Here is a 26,882-nt window from a genome sequence, read left to right as displayed (position 1 = left end):
TTTAAACCAATAAAGTTATTTCCATTTTTTTCAGATCTTGACAACCCCTTACCTTGCTCAAACAAGAAACCCAAAGTGGGAATCTCATGCAGAATTGTTTGTGAAGGACTTCTCACAGGTGAGCTATAAATCAATTTTATTACAGGAGTATGTTGCTTATCTGGTTAGTTCCAGAGTGTGTCGTACCCAATTTATTTGCTTCTGTAAGTAACAAGGCATTGCAAGATCTTGCTGCAGTGGGGCAATTGCTTTTTGGTAACATGGCGTTGTGTACATAATTTTTATCTTAAAGAAAGTGTCAAAACCATTTGGGCTTTCTTGATATTCTTTTAACCTTCTCACTCATATGTTTGGTTAACTAATTAAATTTAAATAAAATTCACACCTTTAAAAAGCTATCCATTGCCTAGGTTTGTACCAGTAGTATTCATTTGGGGGCTTCTGCATTAATAATAATAATAATAACTTTATTTTTATGAAGATAACAGATTAAAGCTGCACTGTCACAGATATACCGTTTTTACAACTTTATTATTTTTTGTCTTGGAAAGAGCAAATTTTTGCGTAAATATCTGCAAACCAATGATAAAAGATTGCTGACAAAATATCAGATTGTAGGTTTTCATATTTCTGTTCGAAAATTAATGTTTAAGGCTAAAACCGTTACTAACGATTTAAGAAAAATGCATATAACATCAATTTTTGAACTTCAATATAAAAATCGGCTATCTAATATTTTGTCAGCAGTCTTATATAACTGGTTTCCATGGATTTTTGCAAAAATTCGCTCGTTCAAAGACAAAAAAAAAAAAGTTGTCAAAACGTTCAATCTGTGGAGTGCTGCTTTAAGGTACATCAGTATCTTATGCCTATGAACTTGCCCCTTGGACCTTACTCTCATTTGACAGGCACTAGACTTAGGGACTTACTTTGACACACATTATATATATTCCACATTTAACATAGAACACTGGAATAGTATGTTTTTCTGTTATTTAACCTTGGGACTCACACTTGTCAGATTCAAGTAAGAATACTAAGTAGCTAATGTCATGTTGTTGTTTTTTCAGTAACATTTATAATGGTTGTATTCTAATTGCTAATTAATTTCAAAGATTGAAGGAAATAAAATTAAGATGCAATCTGATTTCCTTCCAGACTGTTTATTATAATTGTATTGATGAGAAAGATAATACTTTAATTACAACTGACGCAAATAGAGATGTAGACTAATGTTTCTCTGCATCACTGTGGATTGAAGCAAAACAAAGAATACAAGAAAATACCCTGATTTTTTAAGCTTAAGTCCATAAGTTTTTAGCTCGACTATTCGAAGAATAGGTGGGCTATACTACTCGCCCCAGCGTTGGCGTCCGGTTAAAGTTTTAGGGCAAGTTGGGATTTTCACTTGTAAGTCCAATACCCTACATTCAATTGACTTAATACTTCACGCAGATGTTCAGGGCCATCACATGATGAGGTTAGATAACTCCATATTATTCTTTACACAGATTATGGCCCCTGATTGACTATGGAACTTAGGTTAAAGTTTTAGGGCAAGTTGGAATATTTATTTGTTCAGTTGACTTAATACTTCACACAGTTGTTCAGGACCATCACACAATGAGGTTACATAACTCCATATTATCCTAAATACAAGTTATGGCCCCTGATTGACTTAGGTTAAAGTTTTAGGGCAGGTTAAAGTTTTAGGGCAAGTTGGGATTTTCACTTAAAACTCCAATACCATTCATTCAATTGACTTAATACTTCACACAGATGTTCAGAGCCATCACATAAAGAGGTTAGATAACTCCATATTATATTTTATACAAATTATGGAACTTAGGTTAAAGTTTTAGGGCAGGTTGGGATATTGTTTAATAACTTCTATACCCTTCATTCAATTGACTTAATACTTCACACAATTGTTCAGAACCATCACCCAATGAAGTCACATAACTCCATATCTTTAATACAAGTTATGGCCCCTGATTGACTTAGGTTAAAGTTTGAGGCAAGTAAAAGTTAAGGGCAAGTTGGGATTTTAATAAAAAAAACTTCTATACCGTTCATTAAATGCACTTAATAAAATCCAAAATTATTAAAGACCAGCTTACAACAAGAAACATAACTCCGCTTTAACCCTAAATACAAATTATAGCCCTTGAATTTTTTTTTTTTAATTTCCTTTGAAAGGCATATTTGTATATTCTTAACCACATTTTCATAATGGGAAATCAAGTTATTTGAATGACTTGCATCATTGTTTGGGCGGGCTGGTGGGAGGGCAGCATCAAAGTTACCTTACGTATCGAATAATTTTAGTTAGGTTTGACATAAAGAGACCAAACTTGGTATTATTACATCGTTATTGTATTCTAAGTCAAAGCGGCATAGTCGAGCGCGCTTTCTTAAAACGGCTCTTGTTTTTATAGAATTTGTTTTTGTTTGAGGGTTTTTTGGGGGGTCATTTCAATTGGAATAATGAAAAAATCAACAATTCATTTTGATGAATTTAAAAATAACACTCAAAATCATGAAATTTTAACCAACCTGCACCCGCTTTGTAGGACTTCAGAAAAAATTCAAAATGCACAACTTCATATGAGTTTTCTACATATGGCCTAACATCAAAGCTGCAGATATTGGAAATATACAGTTGAATTGTTTTAAATGTGTTTCAGGCAAATTCATTTATCACAGTTGGTTTTTCCTAAAGCAAAGTAATGAGAATTTAAAATAAATCTTTTTTATCCAGAAAGTTCTCAGAGATTGAACCTGTTTCAAATTTCTGTTGATTCTAATTTTGTGCTTTGCAATAATGATTTAGAAATGACATGAAATGTGAGGCATTCTCAATACCAGTAGCTAATGGTGTGTGCGTTGTAATGTTCATTAAATAATAACCATACAATTATCTGTTTTTACTGAAAGTCCTTGTCTTTTTTCCAGCTTATACTTCTGTAAATGTTGGTATATATTGGTTCCATTTACATTCATATATCAAGAATTGAACAAAATTTATTAAGCGGGAAATCTGCTTTTTATAAAATATATTGTTAAAAATTTATTATGTTATGTAAGAAAAAAATATGAATCTACATAATATGTATGCATTTTACTTGTTGGCATCATCAACTATTATCTGATATAACCTCATTTATACATGTATGCAACTGAATTACTTGGTTTATATATGTAGAAATCCAATTAGTTAATTATACCCAAATTCAGAATGTCTCTCAAGTGACTTTTAAAAAAAATATGTTTTAAACAATTATTATCCCATGTGGCTTTGTGAGAGGATTTTTTGTGTGAACATTTGCAATTCTGACATAAAAAGAAAAAAATAAGGATTGTTTGTAATTTGATTCTAGGTACATGAAATTGACATTTGGGAATATACTGTGGCCAGAAATAATGCCTTAAATTGTATGAGTTGATGGATGTGACCTGACAGAACACTTAACCAATAAATTCTCGCCAAGATTTTGGTTAAACATACACTCTACTTCAGGTCTTCCCCGTCATTGAATTAGGCTCCATAAGTGAATTTGTACACAAATTGAATACTTTGGTGCTATGGGATGGGGTTATTTTGCAAGTTAAATTGATTAAATGTATCTGTAATTCGATTATTTTCTACATAAAAATCTAGGGTTAATGAAAAGCTGAAGTATTTTTTTTGGTCCTTAAGAATACAAGAGCTCTTAGATTTTAGTTCATGAAGTTAAATCTAGTATTTACCATGCGCTAGTATCCTTCATTTGCCTTTTGAAGTTGCCATATTGTCTGATCATCATATGGAAACTGTTATTGAATAGAAAAGTGTTTTGCAGCCTGTATATTCTACAATTATTAGAAATAATTGATGTCGGAACATCTTGCTAACAACACTCCTTTTGGGGGGCATTGCCACAGTTCATGTGACATTTCTTGTTCTTCCAATATTTCAGTGTAACCTGTCATTCTATGTATTTGACTGGGATGGGACCAACAAACTCGACAACGACTTTCTCGGATCTGCACATCACGTTATGTCTGAGGTACTGTGTTAATAGTATTCCTAGATCAAAATTGAAGTTGATTTTTTTTATCTTATAAAAAAACAAGTTGAGGTATTGGGGAAGCTGTCATGTCATCGTCAGTGTTGTTGTACAAAACTTTCAACATTGGCCATAACCTAAAACTGCTTTTCATGTGAATAAACATTGCCATATGATCCAATTTGTTGCTGTTCTCAGAAAGAGGCTTACACCTTGGAGAAATCACTTACCAATCAAAAACAACAAGCAGGAAATTGGACACACAGGTTCTTTGCTGGGAAAGATTATAACATTGATTGCCATAGTAACATGTATCATCATAATATGCCTTTTATTGACATCCACAGAAAGAGCCCTATGTCTTGAAGAAAGCGCTCACTCTGGGCTACAACAAGCAGGGATTGGGACACTTGGACGATCCTGGGCTGGGGCAGATTGTCGTTTCTGTCATTTTCCGACCTGTCAGCTCTGTGGGGCGTTCAGGTTTGAATTTTTTGTTGTTTGTAGCTTATATGTTTTTCGAAGAAATTGAAGTTGACGTATTGTCATAGCCATGGTGTCATCAGCTTTTGTGGCGGCATGGTTGTGCAATAAACTTGGTCATAATTCATAAACATTTCAAGATATTTTAATGAAACTTAGTATACATATTGCAAATGACAATAAACACATGTTTAGCAAGACACATAACTCAAGCTGCACTTACTCTTGTGTTGTGCCCCTTTGTTGACTAAACTAAATGAGCCTTAGAGTTTGTAACATTTTTTTTTCTATCTTTTCTAAGATTGTTCGCACAATGTAACATGAGAAATGTCAGTTTTTTAAGTTACTAGTAGTAAATATGAGGAAAACCACCTTATCCAATTTGGTGACCACCAGCCATGACGGGGTTAATATTCACTTACATTGTTTGATAAAAACCCAGAAATGCAAACATATGAAATGTAGAAAAAATTATTTATGTCAGTCTTTTTATTTCAGAGCGATATCGCTTGACAAGCACTGATTCTGCGAACAATAACGAGTTTCTGTATGTGGAAGACATGGTATCTCCTGGCACTATGGTAGGTATTTGATTCCATTCAAGTAATGCCATCTGCAACTTAATATGTTTATATACCACTGTAGCTTCAATGAAATCACAGTTTTAACCTTGGGCCAACAATCATCAGAACTTGAAACTTGGAGCAATCCCATTAAATCAAATGAAATCCCTTATTCCTATTTCGAAAATGGATTGTTTTAATACAGAACTGTTATAATTAAGTGAAGTAAGATTGGTTTAATTCTCTTGGTACCTTTGTTAAGTTTTATTGCCAGAAGTGTTATCAGCTTTTTCAATCATATAATATAATTGTATAAGTTACAAAATGTACTTTAAATATGAAACATATTCATACAAAGTAGATTTTAGTTGTTCTTGTGTATTTATGCGCAGAAAATATAATTACAAGCAGTTTCTTATGACACACTGTTTACATTTGAACAATAACAAATATATATTTAAATCTGTTTACAAGACTGTTTCTATTTGTATTACCATTAGAAAAGTAGCCCATTTAAGGTAACTTTACAGTCAAATTAAGCCTTATTTCTTACTGCACTATTCCGTTCATTGACATGCTTTTGGTACTGAACAGAAAAAGAAGGCTATGCATGAAAATAAAAAAAATATCCATATTTTAGATTTTGTATAAAGTTATTTTATTTGTTTTAAAACATCGAAACTTAAAGACTGAATTAAGAAAATCACTGATTTAATGATAATTTCCCTGAATGGAATCTACTAGATAATTAACACTAATACTACAGTTTTTGTGTAGTTAAACAACCTGATATATTTTACGTTAAATAAAGGTTCTTCAGCGAGGGGTTTCAAAGGTATTTTCAGATCCATAACATTCATGATATGCTTATATTTAGGTGATTGTTTTATATCGCATGATTTTTATATTGATTTTTTTTTTTTTCATCCAGGCAGTTTGTTTTATGGTAATGTTGGATTGAATAAAAATGCAAGCCACAAACCATTGTCGAGACCAAAGTTTTATATACGTTAATATTGTAACAACACTGAAGTATTAAGGTAGTATTGAAATAAGTACTCTGTAAAAACTGTTTTCTCAAATACAAAAATAATTGAAGCAGTGAGTGTGAGAAAGTCTAGTGGTAAAGATGTCTGCCTCTTATCCAAGAAAGTAGTCACAGTTTTTAAGGACAGAGCTACTTTGCACTTTCTTGTCACTTAAATGGACACCAGTACTGGTTTCTTCACTTTAAAGAGGACTTTATCTTACCTAATCGAGGTAAAATAGAGCAAACTAAAACAAAAAATGTGCCAACATTTCTATTTAACTGATAAAGCACTGCAATATATAAGTTCATGTTTTGACATTTTTAAGCATGTTTTATATAACTGTTTAATGCATAAAGTATTGGTGGTCAGTAGAAAGCATGATTTTTAGACAATTATTTGTGACATGCGATACTATATTTTGGAAAGTGCTAATAAAATTTTGATTGCAATGAGTTTTTGATTATGGTTTATGCCTTCATGATTTGCTAAGCTTTGTAGGATGTTGATGCTTACTTTGGTATCAATTGCTATGCGAAAACAAACCCATTCAATAAAAAAACTACAATTGATAAAATATTTCCACATGTTTTTGTATTGCAAAACTTGACCATTTCATCTGATTCATCAGACACATTATGAACATGTTGAAAGAACAAAACCTGAATCATGTGATCCTAATGAGCCAGAGGTATTATTCAACTTAGAGCCACTCATAAAATAAGTTTGCACAAATAAGAACAGCTGTAGTATTAAAAAGATATAGTAAGGGTGATACTGTAGATACACCTTTCATTATGGATGTAAAATTTGGGGACTTAAATACTCACAAACAATAGAGTAAGTGTCCCTCACCAATATGTTTTATGTTTGTGCTTAACTTATTTTGTGAGTTTGCCATTACTTGGAACTTGTATCATGATATCATGTACCTGTATATTTGCATTTGCTCTGCGACAATATTATTAATTATGACTCTGTAAGGTACCTCATCTGTGATGAGTGTCACATGTTATTATGTTGTGCAATAATGCTTAGGTGATACTGCATCCTTGTGGTAATACATATTTATATTTCTATGTACATGTTCAGCTATTATCTGTCAAATAAACATCACTTACTTCTGCAATTTCATACAAACTACCCTTGTATGTAAATTATGCTAGAAATTTCATGACCAAACAGGTAATTGATGTTTGGAAAAAGAACCAAATCAAGACCAAAAGGGTATACTTTTAGAGAAGCATTCTAATGGTGTTGCACGAGATGGAGTCAGCAAATTGTGCCTCTTGCTTTTCCACAAGTTTTCTCTGGGTGTTTCTTTTACTTGCCTAACAAACATCTGGAAAGAAATATAGAAGAAAGAAATATAGAAGAAAATATGTTAATATTTTAACGCCATTGATTCAAATATTTATTGGTACTGAAAAGAAATAATGTGTTTTTGAAGAAAAAGTAATGATATTGCCATAACCCTGGTGACAGTAGCAGTGGCGGCTAAAACAATGACCTTGGGCATACAACAAGTGATTTTTAAATGTTACTTTGTACACATATTTTCACTGACATAGATTATGCATGTGTGAAAGATTTAAGGTCTGTCAATCTGGCTAAAATAATTGATGAGTGATTCCCCTTGGCGACTTGAATGAGTAATCACATCTGCCTTTTGTGCTCCTGTTAATATCTAACAGTTACATTAAAAATTTTTTTATATCTGTTTAGCCTAGAATAATACTGTATAACACATTGTGCATTGTCTGCCAATATGACCTGGCACATCACAAAAAAACCCACTAAAGACAGTTCTCACTCTTGACTCATTTTGCCACATATTTGTATAGCATGGTTAAATTTTTTACATGTTTTACTTTTTTCAGAAGTAAGCTCTCCTATGCGTTGTGTATATTTGTTTAATTCTTTTGTAGGATAATATAACTTGACTTCAATTTATTATTTTTGAGTAATCACTCAAGTACATATTTGCTCTAGAAATAATTTTCTTAAGGACATCGAGCAATAGAGTTTATCAACATAAGACATGAAAGAATGCACTTTTTAAAAGAGTACAATATAAGAAATTTTAAATCATGCCATGGTGTAATGTGGAAAAATGACTTTAGCTATAGTATTTTCGTGACACTGGGACCTGTTGTTCTTTGCTGCTTTTAAGCATTATGTTTGTGTTGTTTTAGTTTATTAAAGGAGGTAAATTAGTGTTGTTTGGTGATGGACAATTACTATACATACTCAAATCCCTCATGTGGGTGGATATATTAGTCCCCTACTGATTTCACCGGTTGGGACTTAAAGTTAACCGTATGTACATCTGTCCTTCTGTCGACAACAATCTTGGTCCTGCAATAACTCAACAAGTATCAAAGCTAGGCTAATGAAACTTAGTATGTGGAAAGAGGGCAATATGAAGATTATGCACGCTAGTTTTTTTTTTTTCGTCAGACAAAGTAATGCAGAGTTATGGCCCTTGACTTATTAAAAATATAGCAATTTGGTCCTGTGATAACTCAAAAAGTATCAAAGCTTGGTTCATGAAATTCATGTGGATAGAGGGCAATACGTCAAAAGTAGACATGGGTGATCTGGTAGATTTTACGGCTAAAACTCTTGCAAAACTTTTTGATGGATAAAGTTTACTGTAAATGCCATTAGTTCACTATCACATGTGCTGGGGTGACTTAAACAACTTTGATTAATTGGTAGGATTTGTTTAAGTTTTCTTGGAGATTATATTGAGACACCCTCATCCTTTTCACAAGGCTTTAAACCGGTAGGGGACACTTGGTGCCCACTGTGCGGCACTCTTGTTGAAACTTGACTTCTGAGGTGGTGTGCAATATCTAGCATTCGGATTAGCTACATCGTTCTTAGATTCAATAAAGAGCAATATTGAATACCATCCCTGAGCATAAAATTATAGATGGTAGACACAAGCCATCCAAATTTAGCAAATAAACTTTGTATATGAAATCCTTTTGCATTGTCATGAAAATGTATAGCATTGCATGAGTTGTAATGTGCATGAAGGTGCCTGCATGTGAGTTGTTATGTGCATGAAGGTGCCTGCATGATTTATAATGTAATGAAAATCACAAAAGTATCTCACTAATATAACTTTAATATACTAATAGAAAAAATGTGCATTATTGAAAAGAAAATTGAATGATAATTGTTTTCATAAACGTTTGCAAAACTGTTAAAAAACAAAAATAGAATAATTTGTATAAAGTACAAGTAACTTTCTTTGAATTCGTTTATTTCAGTTTTGAATTATAACAATATGTTGTTTGTGTTTGCTAATTCAGGTATTCAGTTTATAAATGAAATCAACAAAGTCATGAATTTATTTTTGCTTGTCTCTTTTATTTGCCATGAACTGCAAGAACTCTTTTTTCTAATATAAACATTATAATATTTAAGGTTCTTTCTCAGAATTCTGATCTTTTTTGGTAATGCAAGTTTAATTCTACACAGGGAGGAGGCAAAAAGCTGTCCAAACAGCAGAGTTCTCAGTCCAATGATGAGTTCATGAGAGGTTGGTTCTAACAATACATTATATTGTTGTTGTTTTAATTTCATAGTTTGGCTGTTCTACACATAGACCCTGTTGTAATATGAAAATCAAATGTCAGTATGTGAACTATATTGTTTAATAAAATTGAAAGGCATTGAGGGTTCATGACTAGTTCTAAGGGTGTGAGAAATGGGGGAAAAAGTACATGCTTGCTCTGACAAAGTCAAAAGCCAGTACATATGAAAATTCAATAATGCTTCTTCAAACATTTAAACCTTGTGAGTAAAATTAATAAAAATAGTCACTGGTTTTTACAAGATAATAGTAATTTTAATGGTATAATTTACTCATGTTTGTACTACTTTCATTATTATGTGTGTGGTTCTGTTTCAGACAAAGTGTTTGTGGATCTAACTCTAGTTCAGGCCAAGGAATTGATTGCAGCAGACACAAATGGTTTGTGTAATTCTTCTGTAATGTTTTGTTTACAAGCTATTGGTAGCAATGGTCAGGAATGGTTTGTGAAATTCCTTGTTATTTTTCATAAATGAGAATAAATCAAAATAGCTGATACCTTCAAATGCATAAGAATGGGTTGGGTTATAATGTTGCATGAGTTAATATCTGCACTGGTCACTATTATGAGAGGCTACACCAAAAGGTCTCTGTCTAGGATATTACTATATTAACATGCTCAGTCACTGCCTGATACATGACCAGACATATGATGGGAACACCTGCCGCTGGCTTGAGGCAGGCTGTATCCACTAATGTTTTCTCCCACCTCAGATAAGTAGATCCAATAATTTAACCATGCTAGATATTCTTATCTTGCCCACGGACGAAGATAAAATGCCAGTACGGAACTCCTTTTTAACGGTCGTCACATAATTACCTCCCTTGTTGAAGACTGTCGTCTGTAGCATCATGGAAACCTTGTCTTGTGGCAATATTTAGAACGCTAATTAATTATTTCTCGCTTCAAGTGTCACTGTACAACAGTTTTCACGCACATTTCAAGAAATAATGCGTCACTCTTCTCCGAACTATTTAAAGATCGAATTGACTGTTAACATAACCTGAATCACTGTGCTCATATCCATGACAACCACGTGCTATCGCATATCCATATGCAATTATTTTCACTAAGCACAAAAGAGTTCCAGCAAAAAATACATTTTTACTTAATTTTGTTTAACAGGTGGGAGAAAAAGCATCTACCATAGCCGCTCGTGTAAGATAGTTTCATCCCGACCCTTGCGCAGGTTGTTTTGCGGAAACTCTGTAAACCTTGTTTCCGCAAAACACCCTACGCTCGGGTCGGAATGAACCTATCTTACACTCTCGGTCATGGAAGATACTTATAGTCCTCTACCATAGGCAGAGACACACCAATCATCATTACTAAACTTGGTCACCATGTTTATTGGCAAATATCACATACAAGTTTGATAACTACCGGGGGTAGTTGTGTAATGCGGATCTTTATACAGTGTCTTGTTGATTTACAATTATAGGTTACAGTGACCCATTCTGTGAGATATGGATGAGAGATACCAAACTGTTCTCCTCCAGTGTGAAGAAGAAGACACTGTCACCGATGTGGAATGAGTCGGTCGCACTTCAGGTCACTGAAGATTGTGGGATGCTAGAAATCGTAAGTTTGCTGAAAGTGGAGGTTGTTACTTCAGGCTTTTTCATTTAGTATCCATTAAATGTAAGGCATTAAATGTAAGGCATTTCAATAAAATTATATTCTGGAAAAAAACAACAACACAAACTGTTGTGTTAATCACTGAGAAGAGAAAATCAGATGGATGTGTGAAGAATTCAGCTTTTCTTGGGTCAATCAGTTTCAAGAATGGCATACTGGCAGATTTGTTTAGATCTTTTTAATGTTAAAACGTTGTTATTGTCATCATTGTTAACTTTCAAATCTTTTCCACTCTGGATGTTTAATACATACAATTATTTTGTGATCTGCAATATTGTATCATGTAAATATATGAGCCCATCAGCTATTATTTCACATTTAAAACATAACAATTATGTCATTTATCTTCTTGTTAACTTTAACAAAGTTCTGAACAATCGGCTGTCATTTATTACATATTACCGTACCAATCGTGCCAGTAAACTGTTTGGTCATGAATTATGGTACAGTGATAATATTTCTATTACAGCAAGTGTTTGATAAGGATCTTATCACCAGGAATGATTTTCTTGGCAAGGTCATGCTTACCCTGGACGATCTCAAGGAACTCTCTTTAAAGGTATGGAAAGTTAAAAGCATCAAACATCGGGGCAACTTAAACATTTTGCTATAATTTGAACACTGCCCTTTGAAAAGGGGTTTTGGTTTGATTCTGTGTGACATTGCTGCTGTAGAAAAGATCGTATAATCTAAAATGTGTTACCATCTTTCGAAATTCATACATTACGGTCTTCTCTGGTAGACAAACGCTTTATGTGTAGTCAGATAGTTTGAAGAATAAATTTCACTTTGTTTGGAAAATCATAAACCAAAGTTAGCTATCAGATCTGAACATGCTATTAACTGTTTGATGAAATAAAACTAATTAACTTAAATGAGTCTTTTACCATCATTACAGGGCACAGATGATTGGTTCCCATTAAAACATACCAAATCCGGCCAAATCCAACTGAGATGTTCCATCACTGCAGCAGGAAATAAGGTTAATTGTAGCAGTATTGTGAAATCACTTTGATGAAACAAAATTGAGATATTATAATAGCTGTGGTGTCGCTGTTGTTTTCAGTGGCAGTGTTGAACATAGTCATTGTTATGCTATTGTTAGTCACAATTCTAGACATTTTGATTTTAACTTGGTACATACCGGTATGTACACAATTACTATACATAAAACAGACAAGTATTAGCATCCTGCTTGAGGTCCTGTTGTTATGGTGATTTAGATGAACATTTTATGAAAATAATGTGTGTTGATTCTAGTTCATAATTGATTTTGTATTTTTATAAATGCAAAAAGTATATAGTTTTTTTTTATAAAAGTAGAAAGATAATGTATGACTAATATACATAAGGTTTTACTCTTTTTACCTGACTTGGTGGGAAAAAAATGTTTTTCAATACAGCCAGGAAAGTCTACGTCAAGTGTAAGCAAACAAGAGCAGGACGCCAACAACTCGGCCAAGTCCCAGACAGATGGCACAAACCCTTCCACAGGAAGGGGCATGTCTATTGAGAGTGATGTTTTCATTACACCGTCCGAAAACCAGGTTAATTGAATTTTGCTATAACCATAAATTCCTTGTGTTTTTTTATGGATACTCATTTTGGCAAACCCTCTTTATAAACTCATAATGTGGGTATACTTGATTTATTTCTCTCATTTTTCTCACTATCTGTCTGTCTGCAGATACAATCTTGTGCTTTTTTCGTCTCCAATTTCTGTAGCAGCTTTGGATGAAACCAGGCAGGTGTGTTTGGTGCTCTTAGTTGTGCATGCTGTCATCAGTTTTTTTTTATAGAGAATAGCGTACATAAAGATTAATGTGAATGTGTCATCTCCAACGCACCTGACCAGATCTTGATAAAACTTCACACGAGTGATTAACACAAAGTGCATGCCTTTAAAAAGGGTTGGTTGATGCCTTCTTCACAGAGTAATGGCTCCTGGTGACAGAACACATGGGGATTACTTTGTTTAGTGGCGTTGTTGTCATCATCTTCATTCTTATTTCCAAACAATTACTTTTAAACTGCTTGTTGTAGTCTCCAAACTTGGTACGTACCCTGGTCATGGTTATTAGGTAACACCTATTGTTTTTTTTATCAATATGTCAAAGTTCATGGTCATAGTTACCTTTACGAGAAAATTTTAGTTTACATTGAGATACAATGAATATCATCCTATGTCAAGGCTGCATGTGGGTGGTATCTTCTTAGAACTCTGTGATATCTCTAGTTATTTTTCATCTAGTGGTACAGGGTTTTGCAAGTTTTCTGAAGTGGCAAACATGAAAAAGACAAGAAATTCACTTTTCACATTTTAATGTTGCTTTGAACATAATAGATGTGTTCTCTATGCCTGTTTGTATACATATTTTGTGCAACATTGGAGATTTCCATAAACATGACTAATTACCTATCTAAGTTATAATTAATCCCATTAAATAGAGTCAATTTATATGTTGTTGTTTTTTTCAAGAAGTTAAAAAGTACCCCTGACATCACAAGGGAGAGTGATTCTCAGCTTCGAAAACGAAACTCCAGTAGCATGATTAATAACAAGGGAGATAAGGCAAGTCCAGTTACTTCAACTCCCTTGAAAAAGGATCAGAACATGGAAGTAGGACTGAAAAGATCGGCATCTGACGTGAACATGGACAAGAGAAGAAGGTCCACTTCTAATTCGTAAGCTGATTCCAGAACTTTCAAATTTAGTTATTTTTTTTTTATTTGTATATTTCTTGATTTTCTTAATCTGTAAGCTGAGATAACTACCTTTATTTAAAATCAAGGTGATACTTTGAAATTCATAAGCTGAAACATTAAAATTCATGAATTTTCTGTGTTAGATTATTTGTTTTCAGACTGAACTTTTTTGCAGCCTTCATTAACCTTAACATTTCTTTACTCTTAGTATATCTATTTTGAGACTGAATTTTTGTTTCCAGCCTTCAATGACCTTGACATCAGTTTATTTGTATTCAGGCCAAACTCCTTTGCAAACTTAAATGACCTTGATGCATCATAGTTAATTTGTGTGCAGCATTCAATGACCTTGACAAGACTTAGTTTATTTATTTTCAGGCTAAACTCATTTGCAGCCTTCAATGACCTCAACATGTCTACAGGTACGTCATTAATTTTGAGGACTGTTTTTCTTTTTCTTTTTGTTCTTACAATTTCTAAACTAATAGTTTGAAGTGACTCCATGTAACACTTTGTGGAATAAGCTATTACTCTGCATTTTCATTAATTTAATAATGGATAAAACTTAACATTAATTGCCCTCAACAATCAACAGCATCTTTCAATAATATTATAAGCTTAAAAAGAGTGAATTCATAATTCATTAAAATCTCTCATTTATAATTCTTAATTATTTTAAAGCTAAAGATTAAATATCAGCATTTTAAACACAAGGGTATATCTGAAAATTGGAATAGAGTAGACATATAAAATACTTTGATCATTTTGTTGTTTTCTGTAGAGTCTTCATAGACATAGGGTATGTTTCATTGTGAGCAAGGGGTAACAATATATCTGTTTATGATTGTAGAGAATGATTTGTAGAATATTACATGTCCTCTTATTGTCGTTAATCAGTTCAAAGAGAGAAAAAATAGTGATGATAAAAAGATATTACCCCTTATGCATCATGAACATTGAATAGATCCAAAGGCCAAACCATTCGTTGGAAAAAAATGTTTGTTGGATGGGTTGGTAGACCGGAGATATTCAGCTGCCTTTTTAAAAAAAAAAATAAACATCTTTATCTTTTCAAATTGCTTAGAATGTTTTCATTAAGATTTGCAACTACCAACAGACATTTTTTTGCAGATTGTCTGGCATAGTGCACTTATCAATGTTTTGCCAGTCGGTAGAGACATCAGCTGCCTAAGGGCTTTTATACAGATCCAAATCTCTATTCAATAGTCGGATCTATTTGTTTAAAACTTTTAGGGTACTTAACATAAGAATGTAGACAAGTCTACAAGTGCTTGATAATCTAAATTTCTAAGACTGTAGTAAATGATCGCTAAAAGGCAGGATTTCAACTGATCCAGTGATACCTAGAAGTGGGAAATGTCTTGTCAGTTTTAAACAATATAATGTGGCAAATCATTTATAAGTGCAGAGTCATCCTGTATGAACAATTCTAACGGTGTGTGATTGACTGTTTAGTTATGGCAGACCCCACTGTAGATCAAGTAGAACCACTTGATGATGACACTGTTGGTGACCTTGACCATACTGGTGAGTTCAGAGGTCACAAAGGTCACTATATAAGCTATGTTACCATAGTAACTGGAGGTCGCTGTACAAATCCCCTGCTTTCTGTTTAACCCTTGTTGCTTGTGCTATGGGAACTAAACACTAATGTTTGTATCTAGTTAAAAATAAAAATATATGGAAAAAGGTCATAGTTCAAAGTTATGCCAATATGGAATCACTAACCCTATGCTTTCTGTTTATTTATAAGCCCTTTCGTAGTCTTAATGCAAAGCGTTCTGTAAAGGCAAGCAGTTCATTCTTTTCATGTTTGAATTTAATTGAGAAATCGTCTTCACAATATAGCTTAAATCCAAATCTGTAAGTTCAGAAAATGAAATATATTATTCAATTTTGAAAGTCTGTAACCAAAATTGACAATTTTGGGGTTTCTGCATACCGCAAACCACCCTCTTAAGTTCCAGGTATTCCTTGAAGAGCTATTGCACTGAACCCATTGCTTTATGTGTACTTGTTTTACTTACTTCTATGAACAAACAATAAAGAGCAACTGGCAGATGCTCTATTGCCAGAATTTCCTAAATCCAAGCCTAACAATTTTAAGTAGTGCTACTAATGCTTTTTGGCCAAAAAGAGCACATTCTGTCACTATCCCTACTTATTATGAACAACAGAGCTCTAATCTGAATATGGAAGCCATGTAACATGAAATTGAAATTATTGATGTCTGACCCTAAAAAATGTGAACGTGTTCCTTTAAATTAAAAAATAATGCTGTTGAAATTAACGTACAGGTATTGATTATTCATAGCATTTCATCAATCATTGCAATTTCTTTTACTCATTATTCTTAGATACTTTCTGTTAAATTGATTTTGTTAATTTGTTTTTGTTAGATTAACAATAGATTTTGTGCATTCATTTTATTAGCAAAGCCTTCAAAAAAGAGAAAACTTATATTCAGTGGAAAAGGTTTGGTTGACTTTATTGTAGAAATTTCACCCTTGGGCTGTCATTGGCCAGTTTCAGTTTTAAATGTGCCAATTGCCAATAAGGAGCTATAAAATGTAAAAAAAAAAGTCAGTTGTTTGATTATTAAACTTTACATGATTGAAGCAAAAATAACTTTCATTCTGGTACACTTCTTTCGTCATGTAGCAGAACGGGGTTGCATGTGGGGATTAGTTGATGTAACAATGAATGCTCACTATCTGTTGTTTGATTCAGAAGATGCAAACCAAGTCAATGACAACCCAAGTTGGGGATTAATGTTGTAGATATGAAAGTCTGTGTCAGTTGCTAGATCAAATTCCTTTCTTTTCTTTCTTTCTTTTTTTTTTTTTTGGGGGGGGGGGGGGTGAGTGGGGTGGAGGGGCATTTTTTTCTTAAATGCATCCATGATAAATTGACTCTAATTAGTTTGTGATATGAACCTTCAGTTGGGGACAGCTCACTAGACATAAGCCACATAAGTGAATCTTCTAAAGGAGAAGACAGTTTCCATAGCAACAATTCTTTGTTGTCCATAGAAACAGGTCCAAGCAAGTAGAGTTGAAAAAGTTTTGCCAATTTATGAGTTTTTACTTGTTGATGATTGAGTAAATTCATAAACTTTTCTACTGTTTGCAAATGAACTTCACATTTCAAGGTTTTACAGCATTGAATATTGTGGCTTTTGCTCTGTCCAAAACCATCAAGTGAATTTTGAATCAACTGTAATATCATAATGGCCTGCCAATCAACTTCACACATCAAACCACCTGCCAGTCAGTGATGGTGTATACTTTTATGAGTTATGTAGAACTAATGACTGAAGAGGAAAGGTACTCTGCACAGTATTAGGTAATGCACAGTTTGCATTTATTACAATTAATTCCTAGCTTTAAATTACGCTAGCAACAATGAAGCGGTGACAAAAACCTCTTTTAAGAGTTCAAACTGACTGTTAACGCTGCCATTACTGCAACGGTACAAATTGACTGTCTCTTAAGTGCAAAACGAATGGGATTGTGATCATGCTTTTTGTAATTGATAGACAAGCACTTTATTTTCAAACAGTAATAATGTGAAATTATATTCACTACCATAAGATATCATCTGGTATTAGATTTGTATGCTCAGAAATTATTGTACTCAGCTACAGGTATTCTGGAGTTTGTTTTTATTAGACAAATAGTGTATACAAATTAATGACTTAAATAAGTCTTATATGGATTTTCTTCAATAGAAAGAGCAACATTCATGATTATGTTAAAGATGCCGTTATGTCAGAAAGCACACTTCTACAACTTAATACAATAGTTTGATTTTGGAATTTACTTGAAATGTTCTTAAAATGAGCATTTTAATAATAAGAATAAATTTTATGTACCAAGATGTATCACAACTACCACACTTATTAACTGGAAATCTACTTGGTCTGTTCTGCATGTTGTTTGATGGATTGCATGCTGGTATTGTGTTATTGTCTGAATTGAAGCCTTGTCTTAAAATAGGAATTTATGATTTTAATTTAACGCTTTAATATTCTTGATTTCAAAAAATGTAGAAAGGTCGGATTGGTATAGTTGTAAACTTAAAAAAATTGCATTTTTCAAAAACCAACATTATCACCCATGCCATTTACTACTGTACATTTAACATGATGTGTTTATACTATAACGCTCAATGTTTATACCTTGCTTATATAATTATTCGTGTTAACATCAGTCACATTGCATTATCTTGATAGGAAAGCAAAGATAAAAACATAACAAAATATTCAATGAATTTGGAAACATTTGTTTGAAGTAAATTTAATACATGTGTTATAATTACTGTTGAACCCATTCATTTCAATTGGACATGGCATAAATAATTTGTACAAATAAAAGAGACTTTACTTGAAAATAATATCTTTATAACCGAATCGTTATTGAACCAAAATAAATCACCTTAGTGTAAGAGCTCACTAACTACATATAGACATAGAAGCAGATATTGAGTTCTTGCATTTAGGTGATGAAATGCATAACTGAAACCATAAGGATGTTTTAACGTGATTTTGATGACTTCAGACAGCCTAGGTGGCCGACTGTTCAATGTGACAGGGAAGATACTCAGCATCCAGGGGTTGAAGTTTAACGAAGGCAGCATTTACTGTAAAGTCAGGGTATTGCAGTAAGTTCAGTTCAGTTTGTTACAAAATTATAAGCTCATCTGTTGAAGTAATAGATGACACAAATTAAAATCTTAATGATTAAGAATGGGCGGAATGAACAACAACCAACCAACTGGAAAAATAAAAGATATCTATCTTTCTAGTTATTAATGATTGCCTTTCTGCAATTTCATTGGCAGGAAATATAAGACTTATTATAGCCTTGGTGTCATAGGCATCGTCAGAGTCAACGTGCAAAAAGTTTACCCTTGTCATAGCTAAAAGCTGTTTAAGATATTCAAATGAAACTGGATACATAATTACATATGTTGCTAGAGGCAATACTCAAATGTAGAGCAAGGCCCATAACTCTGGCTTTAATAATATTTTGGTTAAGCCCTTTTATGGCAATCATTGCACAGTGCTATTGTTTTATGAGCTGTTATGTGGAAATCATAACCTCTTTGACGAGCTGTTCACACCAATTTTTATTATAGTGAGTGTGCTTTCTAGTGTTGTATGATCTAATTAAAATAAATACTTGACTTTGGGGAGCTTTGACCACCAAAGATACACAAATTTAAATCCAGAAATGTTAGAGGTGTTTTGTACTTAAAAAAAGTATTTTCACTGTTTTATTGAGACCTTTATTCTAAACATCTCTTTTGATTACTTTCCTTTTTAGACCCAACAGGCGTCGTTTACGGCTGATATTTGGAAACCGCGTCATTGCGAAATCTCCCCTTATAAAGGCAACACAGACCATTGTCAACTTACCCATTGATGTAAGTCATGTAACACTGTGGAATATTCGTTATCAATTTCTTCCTAGACACAGAAATTGCCTATAGAAAGTGTTAGATATTATGAATTCCCAACAATTACACTGTTGCTCTACTGTTTACTGGCCTATGTCAGGATAACGTCATTGAAATGTGTTATTTCAGTATAAAAAAGAAGATAATTTATTCATAATGTTTCTGCATTACCTGTACAGTAAGAATGAATAAGGTTAATAGACCATAGCTGTGCTTTCAATTTTTATGATTAATCAAAACAGTTAAATCTACATACCAAGCTGTTTTTCCAGATTGATCGCGGTATGGGGATCCATGGCGATACTCTGTTGAAGTTCGACATCAAACGAGAGGGGAAGGAGCACCTGGCATCTAGGGCGTACACTATAAAGACACTGTTCAGCGGTAACTTCAGTTTATTTTCTTCCGAATAAATTGAGAGAGGCCATAGCTATGGTGTTTGTTAGTGTAGGAATCTTGAAATGTGAATAAGTACATTCTCCTAGTCTTTTTTGTAGAGAAAACTTGATGTTGGTACGTTTGTATTGTTTAACTAATTAACATGCTAGAAGCTGTGATCAGTCATTGTTTATTTCAATATTGGCTGTTCTTTGACACAATCAAATGCTTAGCTAAACTTTCTTTTTAAATGAATAGAAGATTTTACCAATTTATTTTATCTGTGATAAGGAATTATTTAAAATGTAAATATAATAGGGTTATTAGTACTGCGTTTTGATCCTGGAGGTTGTATTCAACTTGAGTGGATATTTGCAGATTCGGATTTCACGAAATCCAGTCGAGTCGAATACAACCTCCTGGATCAAACGCAGTACTAATAACCCTTTTATTATATACATTACTGGTTAGATCACTTAAAAGCCTCATGTTTTCATAATAAATGTCATATTAACGACGCATTATTTTGTTTAATGACGTCATTTTAACATTGCCCGACGTTACTTGTTATGACGTGACGTCACAAGAGTGGAATACGGCCTACCGTAATTTACGATATGTATTGCATGTGAATTTATGATGGGTATATAATAAAAGAATTGATCCTGTTTCTTGTGCGTATTTATGCTGGAGGGCATCCTTGTCAAATCCCCAAGAAGTGGTACACTTGCCCTCATGCGTTCATATAGCATAAACATACGAAACAATTGTAGCATTTCCTGAAATGTTGGCCATTTCTCAAGTACTTTTGTACAGATATTGACATCCAACTTGGTTCACACGTTAGGGTTGACAATACACACATGTTTGTGTAGTTTCTTAAGTTGGGATTCGCTTACCCAATGCAGTCTTGTTCATTGAATAGCTTTAGAATATGCATGTAGACAAAAAGAACAGGGGAAAACTGGCATCCACCCATGCTGTGCTGGATTGAATCTGCTAAGCTTTTTTCTCCAGCTTTTCTGTTTTCAGAGAAATAAATGTGTAAGAGGTATTTATCTCATAGTGTAGGAATATTTTGGGAACAATTATCTCATATATGATTAAAAACTGCAGAGTGACAGGGAATCTTAAAGTTTAATGACGTTAAATGTATTGTAAACTTTCAGGAGAGGGAGGGGAAGGAGATAAAGTCCAGAAGGTGTTACCCCTGGAAAACAACCTTCAAATTGAAGTTTACCTCCAGCACACTCCGGTGGATTCCAGCTCAATACGGCGCCATGGATCCAGCAGAATGTCTGTCGGTTCAAGGTCATTCCGAAAATAAAACGGCGAAAAAATGTGTTTTAATCTGGTCAACAGCGTAGACTAACAGTGGGGTCAAATTCATTACAGGATAGAACTTAGGAGAATTTTTTTTGTTAGATTGCACTGCCTTAGCTTGATTTTGAATAGTGGCATTGGTGTTAAAGTTATTACAGGATTGATATAAGGGAAAATGATGTGTTTTTGGTCACTCCATTGTTAATGGGATCAAAGTCATTCTGAAGATAGAAAATCCTTTTTTAATTAAAACTTTGATTTATAAACTAATTATTCGCATGCTTATTCATATCATACACTGTTCATGTAATGTGGTACATTATCTGTAATTCTATTTATCTCTTTTGTGAATAACAATAACCGTAGAAGGTCTTTTTTGTCTTTTCCACTTCGAATTTTAAGAAAATTGATGTTTCTTTATTAGTTGAAGTTTGATGATTTTTATTTTGTACCTTTTTTGCGCATTGTGAAATGTGTAACGCTGATAAAGAAAATAAGAGAAAAAAATCAGAAAAAAGGAAAATCTTTGATGATTTCTATTTTTTAATGTTTTTCATCTATTTTTTTAATGTTTTTCATATTTCGAAATATCTAACAAAAAATGAGAGAAAAATATCTGGAAAGAAGCACGATGGTTAAATTTCTGATTCCAAGAGAAGTTATCAGTTGGAATAGAAAATGCTCAAACTTAAATTTAATTGTTTTAAATTCCTATTATTTCCTTTCCTATAATCAAATTTCTTGCTTTTAATTATTGAATAGGACATCGAAGAATGATTAATAAGTGATAATGCAATTATGAAGAAGTGGAGAACTTGTCTTAAAAACTTTACGTAATTCTCCTACCAAACCATAACCAATCCATTTGATGCTAACTCCTTATTTTGAGCATAAAAATTATTAGCGATATTTCATTCAGTGATTACTAGCATATCCTTATTTTATATATTATATACAGTCACTATTATGTACTTAATAAGAATTTTAGCATTTTAGATTTGCTTAAAAATTGACCCCGTCTTATAAGCGAGTCGAAACAAAAAGCACCAGATTTCATGGGCAAAGTTAGGGGGCCGTCTTATAAGCGAATCGCCTTATAGTCGAGAAAATACGGTATATGTAACAAAATATTATCAATCTTGTTTCTATGTATTTAGTCAAGCCAAATTGACCTGATCCTCCTGACCTCTATTGGTATCCATATTTTCACAGCTGAATTAATTTCTAAACATATAGATGTATGCTTTTAGTAATGGTCATAAAGATGAAACACACAGTAAACTGCTTAAAGGGTCATTAACAGTAAGTAAGTAAGTAAGTAAGTAAATTGTTTATTATCGTGACATGTTTTACTTGTTGACCTATTCTCAACTGACTCAATAGTTCATTTGGAAGCTTTCTTGGGTCTAAGAAATTATCATTTAATATCTGAGTACAAATCCAATGCACACCTGTTATATGTAATGATAGTTTCATTTTATGCTTAGTTTATCTACTGTCTGTTAGTTTGTTGGGTTAAAATCACTGTTGATTTTACAGCACGTTGGTATTTTCATGAATGGTTCGTTAATCACTGTCTGGTTTTCCAGTAGTTTTAAATAGACCTGGCCCGATTTCTTGAAACTTATTAAGTTTAACAGACTTAAGACGCTTATTTCAATTAGCCAAAATACATCCTTCAGTTTGATTTTGATGACTGAAAAATGTGTTGTGATTATCATACGGATAATTCCTATATGAAGTCTAAATACTATTGAAGAAGTTGATATTAAGCAAAAAATAGACTTACAAACATAGTGAGCTTATTTTTATCCTGTTATAAGGGGCCATGTATACTATGGTAAAAAGAAAATATAATTTATGCAGCTTTTGTATGTGTTGTCACCATTTAGTTTGCGATCAAAATAAATAAAAAGAAATGGGTTTGGACAGGATTCAAACCTAGATATGACTGGTTAAATAAGTGACCATTGTTAAACTTGCAGTGACTGAGAATGCAAGAATTGCTCAATGAAACTGATATACTAGCTCTTACATAAATTATTCATTGTATAATATATGCATGTACAAAGGTCAGGATCAGGTTATCTTGGTCAAACAATATTTAAAAATGCCATCTTTGCCAGAAACTGAATGATATATTTTGTAAATTTAACGCATCAATACATGTTTGCGTCAGGTAATATATCCATATCAAACATTTTCATTAGGTCAAATAGCAGTGATCTATACTATATATTAATCATTAAACATGGGGGTACTGTGTGAAAAAAAAGGTGTCTTATTATGACCTATAAAAGCGGAAAACTGAAGTAAAGTTGTACTATTATGTTGTCTGATGGAACCAGAAACACTATTTTGCCATTGCGAACCTTATACCGGCAAGTCATTCTTAATGATTCCATTCTAGTCTTTGTGGGTTATCCAGGATCAGTTATTTGTTCATATTTTGTCAAAAAGATTTGAAACTGCAGTCTTCAATGTACTTTAATGAAAGAATATGTTGTTCTCTCAGAACTTTATGGTATAAGGTATAATGCTATCAAATTTTTCATGTGTTGTATTTCATGATTGCATAACAATGTCAACATGTGAATACCGGTATTCATTTTTGCTGCAGCAGATTTATAAAGGACTGTACTGAACACAACTCTGATTACACCGGAATGGTATACTATCATTATGAAAGCATTACAAAACTAGCATGCATTTACTACATTATGTTGGAACTTGTCAACTTATTGCAATTGTATTTTTATTTAATGTTTGCAAATTATTTCTTCACCATTGAGACCACGTAGCAAATTCATATTTAATTATTCAGAAAGCTTTTGAAAAATGCAATCATTACAATTGTGCTTGTCATTGATTGGTTTCATTAACTGGATTACTATAGCAGTTTGCTCATATGTAAAAGCAGGTATTGGGACATCCGTGCCAACACTAAAAGGTTAGTGGGGGAGGAGCTGTGCAGAGGTCCCACTTAATATTTAAATCAGTAGCTGGATTTGACTTAATTGTCAAAAATAACCCTTACCAGAACTCAATTCTTCAAGTGTAGCAAGCGTATGAATTACTCAGTATTAAAATGATAATAATGACATTAACAATTTTATAAGTTGTTAAATGATATTTATTTAAAATTGTTAACTCATACTGTTATATCATTGGCATAAATGTATGCTTGATATTATTTAGCTTTTACCATTTTATGTGATATGTGTGTTCATTGACATATAAACCATGTGTATAATAATTTCCATGATGTGTAGTGTCATATCATCAAAGTGGTTGTACATTGTTGTGTTTTCAGTCCCATTCCAAATGCTTAAAAATATTGTTTCCAGAATGTGAAATGTTTAGTAGTTGTTGTTTTTTTAAATCTAGAATAAAAATAAATTAATGGACCCCATAACGTTTTTTGTAAGGAAATGGTGTTTTCTTAACCACAGTCATCGAAATTAGACTTTTGGATGAACAAGCCCAAACTCTTGTTTTATTGCATGAAATATGTCTAGGAACAAGCCCTGCTAAATAAAATTCAGAATTTGAGCAAGCCCGGAAGACATTTTACCAGAGCAGGGCTTGCTGGCTGGTGCTAATATCGACCACTGTAACCATATAACATTCTTTTATATTTTCTGTCTAATTTATGAAACTTAACTGGGTACATGTTTGTGAGATCATATTTGAAAGGCATGGCATTGTAAATTTGTACTGTACAAGGGAATTTGATCACACAACTGTTAGCAGTTTCGCAAAATGAAGTGTGTTGTTCTTGTTGATGTTTGCAGCCCAAAATAACATTATTTTTTAAGCTGTATGTGCTTGTTAGTTATAAATGATTCTCATCTGTGATATATTTTTGCATGTACAATAAATACATACCAGTAAACAATCTCCACTCCCCTATACATAATTTCACAGCAACACAAACCTTCTTTAATCTGTTGAATTTTAAAGGTTTTTTGTTCCTAAGTTATGTAATGTGTTTCATATACTGTTATTAAATGAACATTTTGCAGCATTTTATGATCTACCATTGTGTTATAAAAATTGATTATTTGTTTGATTTTATTATATGAATTACAAGTCACATGACATATCCAGAAAAAAATGTTAATCCGGTTTCCTTGTTTGACCCTTATGTATGTGATATTTTTGTTATAATACTAGAAGTGTATCTTTAACAACACAATATGTATAAAGCCAGTAGTCATGCATAATTTCTATTTCCAATTATATTTCTACAAATAAACAAATTTGATACCATTTATGTTATTTAGTAAACTCAATAGTCTAAACCCATGGATTTTTACAATATGACGGTCTGGAAGAGTATTCAATAAGTATCTTTGGTCCTAGTCTAATAAGTAAATGGATGAGTGTTTTCACTGGATTATATAATTATTCAAAACACTGAGGCATGAGTGAGGACAAGTTAAGGACGGTCATCGACCAGTATAGAGCCAGGTGTAAAGTGTTATTACCATTTTCAAACTACTGTCAGGACAAAATTTTATAAAAAAAAGTAGGAGACTCGAACAGTGACCTTGACTTTTGACAAACTGACCTCGGTTCAGTTGGGTGATCTACTAGTTGGGAGTCATTTACCTTTAACATTAAATCATCCTATGTGAAAGCATTGACCTGACGATTGACTAAATGACCACTGATGAAAACAATAATTCTCAGCCAGTTTCACAATCAAGAAAAGGCATTCAGACAAATTTGACATAGTTTTAATCTCAGGACAATTATTAAATAAAAGGTTTTACTCTTTGATATCATAATTGTAAAAAAATACCAAAATGTAAAAAAACAAACTCGTTGGAGACCGGGATCGAACCGGTGTCACCAAAAATGCAGTCCAGTGTTGTATCCACTGTGCTACGAAGGCTTACCCTAAACAGTTGGAATATTTAAGCTATATACCTAACTTGGTAATATCACGTGATAACATCGACTAGCCAATCACGCATAAGGAACAAATTCTACTAGGTAGACATACCTAGTAATCTTTTTTAATGGAAAAATACGAAAAAACTGCGAAAAATAAATTAATTGTAAACTATGTGGGACTTTAGTAAGTAAGTTTCAATGCATTGTACACATCGATACCGAGTATATGGCAGTTTTCGACAATTTTCCATTTTTTTCGCTATTTCACCATACGGAGTACAGACCCTTTCAAAAGAACATGTACCTTGTGTAAGATTAATATCCTTATTTCATTCTTTCAACGCTTGGTCTGCACTTAAATTAAATGAGTTAAAACATATGACCAAAGTCTCATTAAATCCTTCAATGTCATTTTGTGTTGGAAATATTTAGCCCACAAGAAACAAAACCTCAAACCCTGGACACTGTATTTTGACCTAAGTGGTTAGGGAGACTGCCTAGATGATATTTGACCAAAATTGCTGTGAAATCCTTCAGGTGCAGCCATTAAGCCTTTAAACACTTGGATCTTCATATCATGACTTCTCACATAACTCGGCAGGGATTTTACTCTCCACCAGAACAAGCACAAGCGGAAGAGGCCACCAACGTACTGTCAATATATAGTAGTAGGTGGAGCTCTGGAGCAAACTTGAAAACATAGCTCATGCCCATGACTGTGTT

The 26,882-nt window shown here is 33.0% G+C and overlaps 1 protein-coding gene across 9 annotated transcripts in view; it reads left to right on the top strand.

Annotated features, from left to right (window-relative positions):
- The window catches only part of LOC128208152 (uncharacterized), a 60,272-nt gene extending 34,741 nt beyond the window's left edge, over positions 1-25,531 (top strand). Inside the window, exons 12-30 of one of the 9 annotated variants that reach the window (XM_052911549.1) lie at positions 35-118; positions 3,960-4,049; positions 4,397-4,532; positions 5,031-5,113; positions 5,907-5,930; positions 6,755-6,814; positions 9,616-9,676; positions 10,049-10,111; positions 11,173-11,312; positions 11,839-11,928; positions 12,268-12,351; positions 12,773-12,916; positions 13,849-14,054; positions 14,454-14,497; positions 15,552-15,623; positions 18,656-18,758; positions 19,424-19,523; positions 19,829-19,940; positions 21,104-25,531. In XM_052911549.1, the coding sequence (XP_052767509.1) occupies positions 35-118; positions 3,960-4,049; positions 4,397-4,532; positions 5,031-5,113; positions 5,907-5,930; positions 6,755-6,814; positions 9,616-9,676; positions 10,049-10,111; positions 11,173-11,312; positions 11,839-11,928; positions 12,268-12,351; positions 12,773-12,916; positions 13,849-14,054; positions 14,454-14,497; positions 15,552-15,623; positions 18,656-18,758; positions 19,424-19,523; positions 19,829-19,940; positions 21,104-21,261 (1,854 nt within the window). In that variant the 3' untranslated portion in view covers positions 21,262-25,531. Of the gene's footprint in view, positions 1-34; positions 119-3,959; positions 4,050-4,396; positions 4,533-5,030; positions 5,114-5,595; positions 5,614-5,906; positions 5,931-6,754; positions 6,815-7,308; positions 7,351-9,615; positions 9,677-10,048; positions 10,112-11,172; positions 11,313-11,838; positions 11,929-12,267; positions 12,352-12,772; positions 12,917-13,848; positions 14,055-14,453; positions 14,498-15,551; positions 15,624-18,655; positions 18,759-19,423; positions 19,524-19,828; positions 19,941-21,103 lie in introns of all 9 variants that reach the window. The other 8 variants (XM_052911552.1, XM_052911550.1, XM_052911553.1 and 5 more) reach the window with 8 other exon arrangements.
- The last annotated feature ends 1,351 nt before the right edge of the window (positions 25,532-26,882 follow it).

The sequence above is a fragment of the Mya arenaria genome, chromosome 11 (assembly GCF_026914265.1).
Source record: "Mya arenaria isolate MELC-2E11 chromosome 11, ASM2691426v1".
NCBI classification, from domain to species: Eukaryota; Metazoa; Mollusca; class Bivalvia; order Myida; family Myidae; genus Mya; species Mya arenaria.
This window is presented reverse-complemented; position numbering and strand designations above follow the sequence as displayed.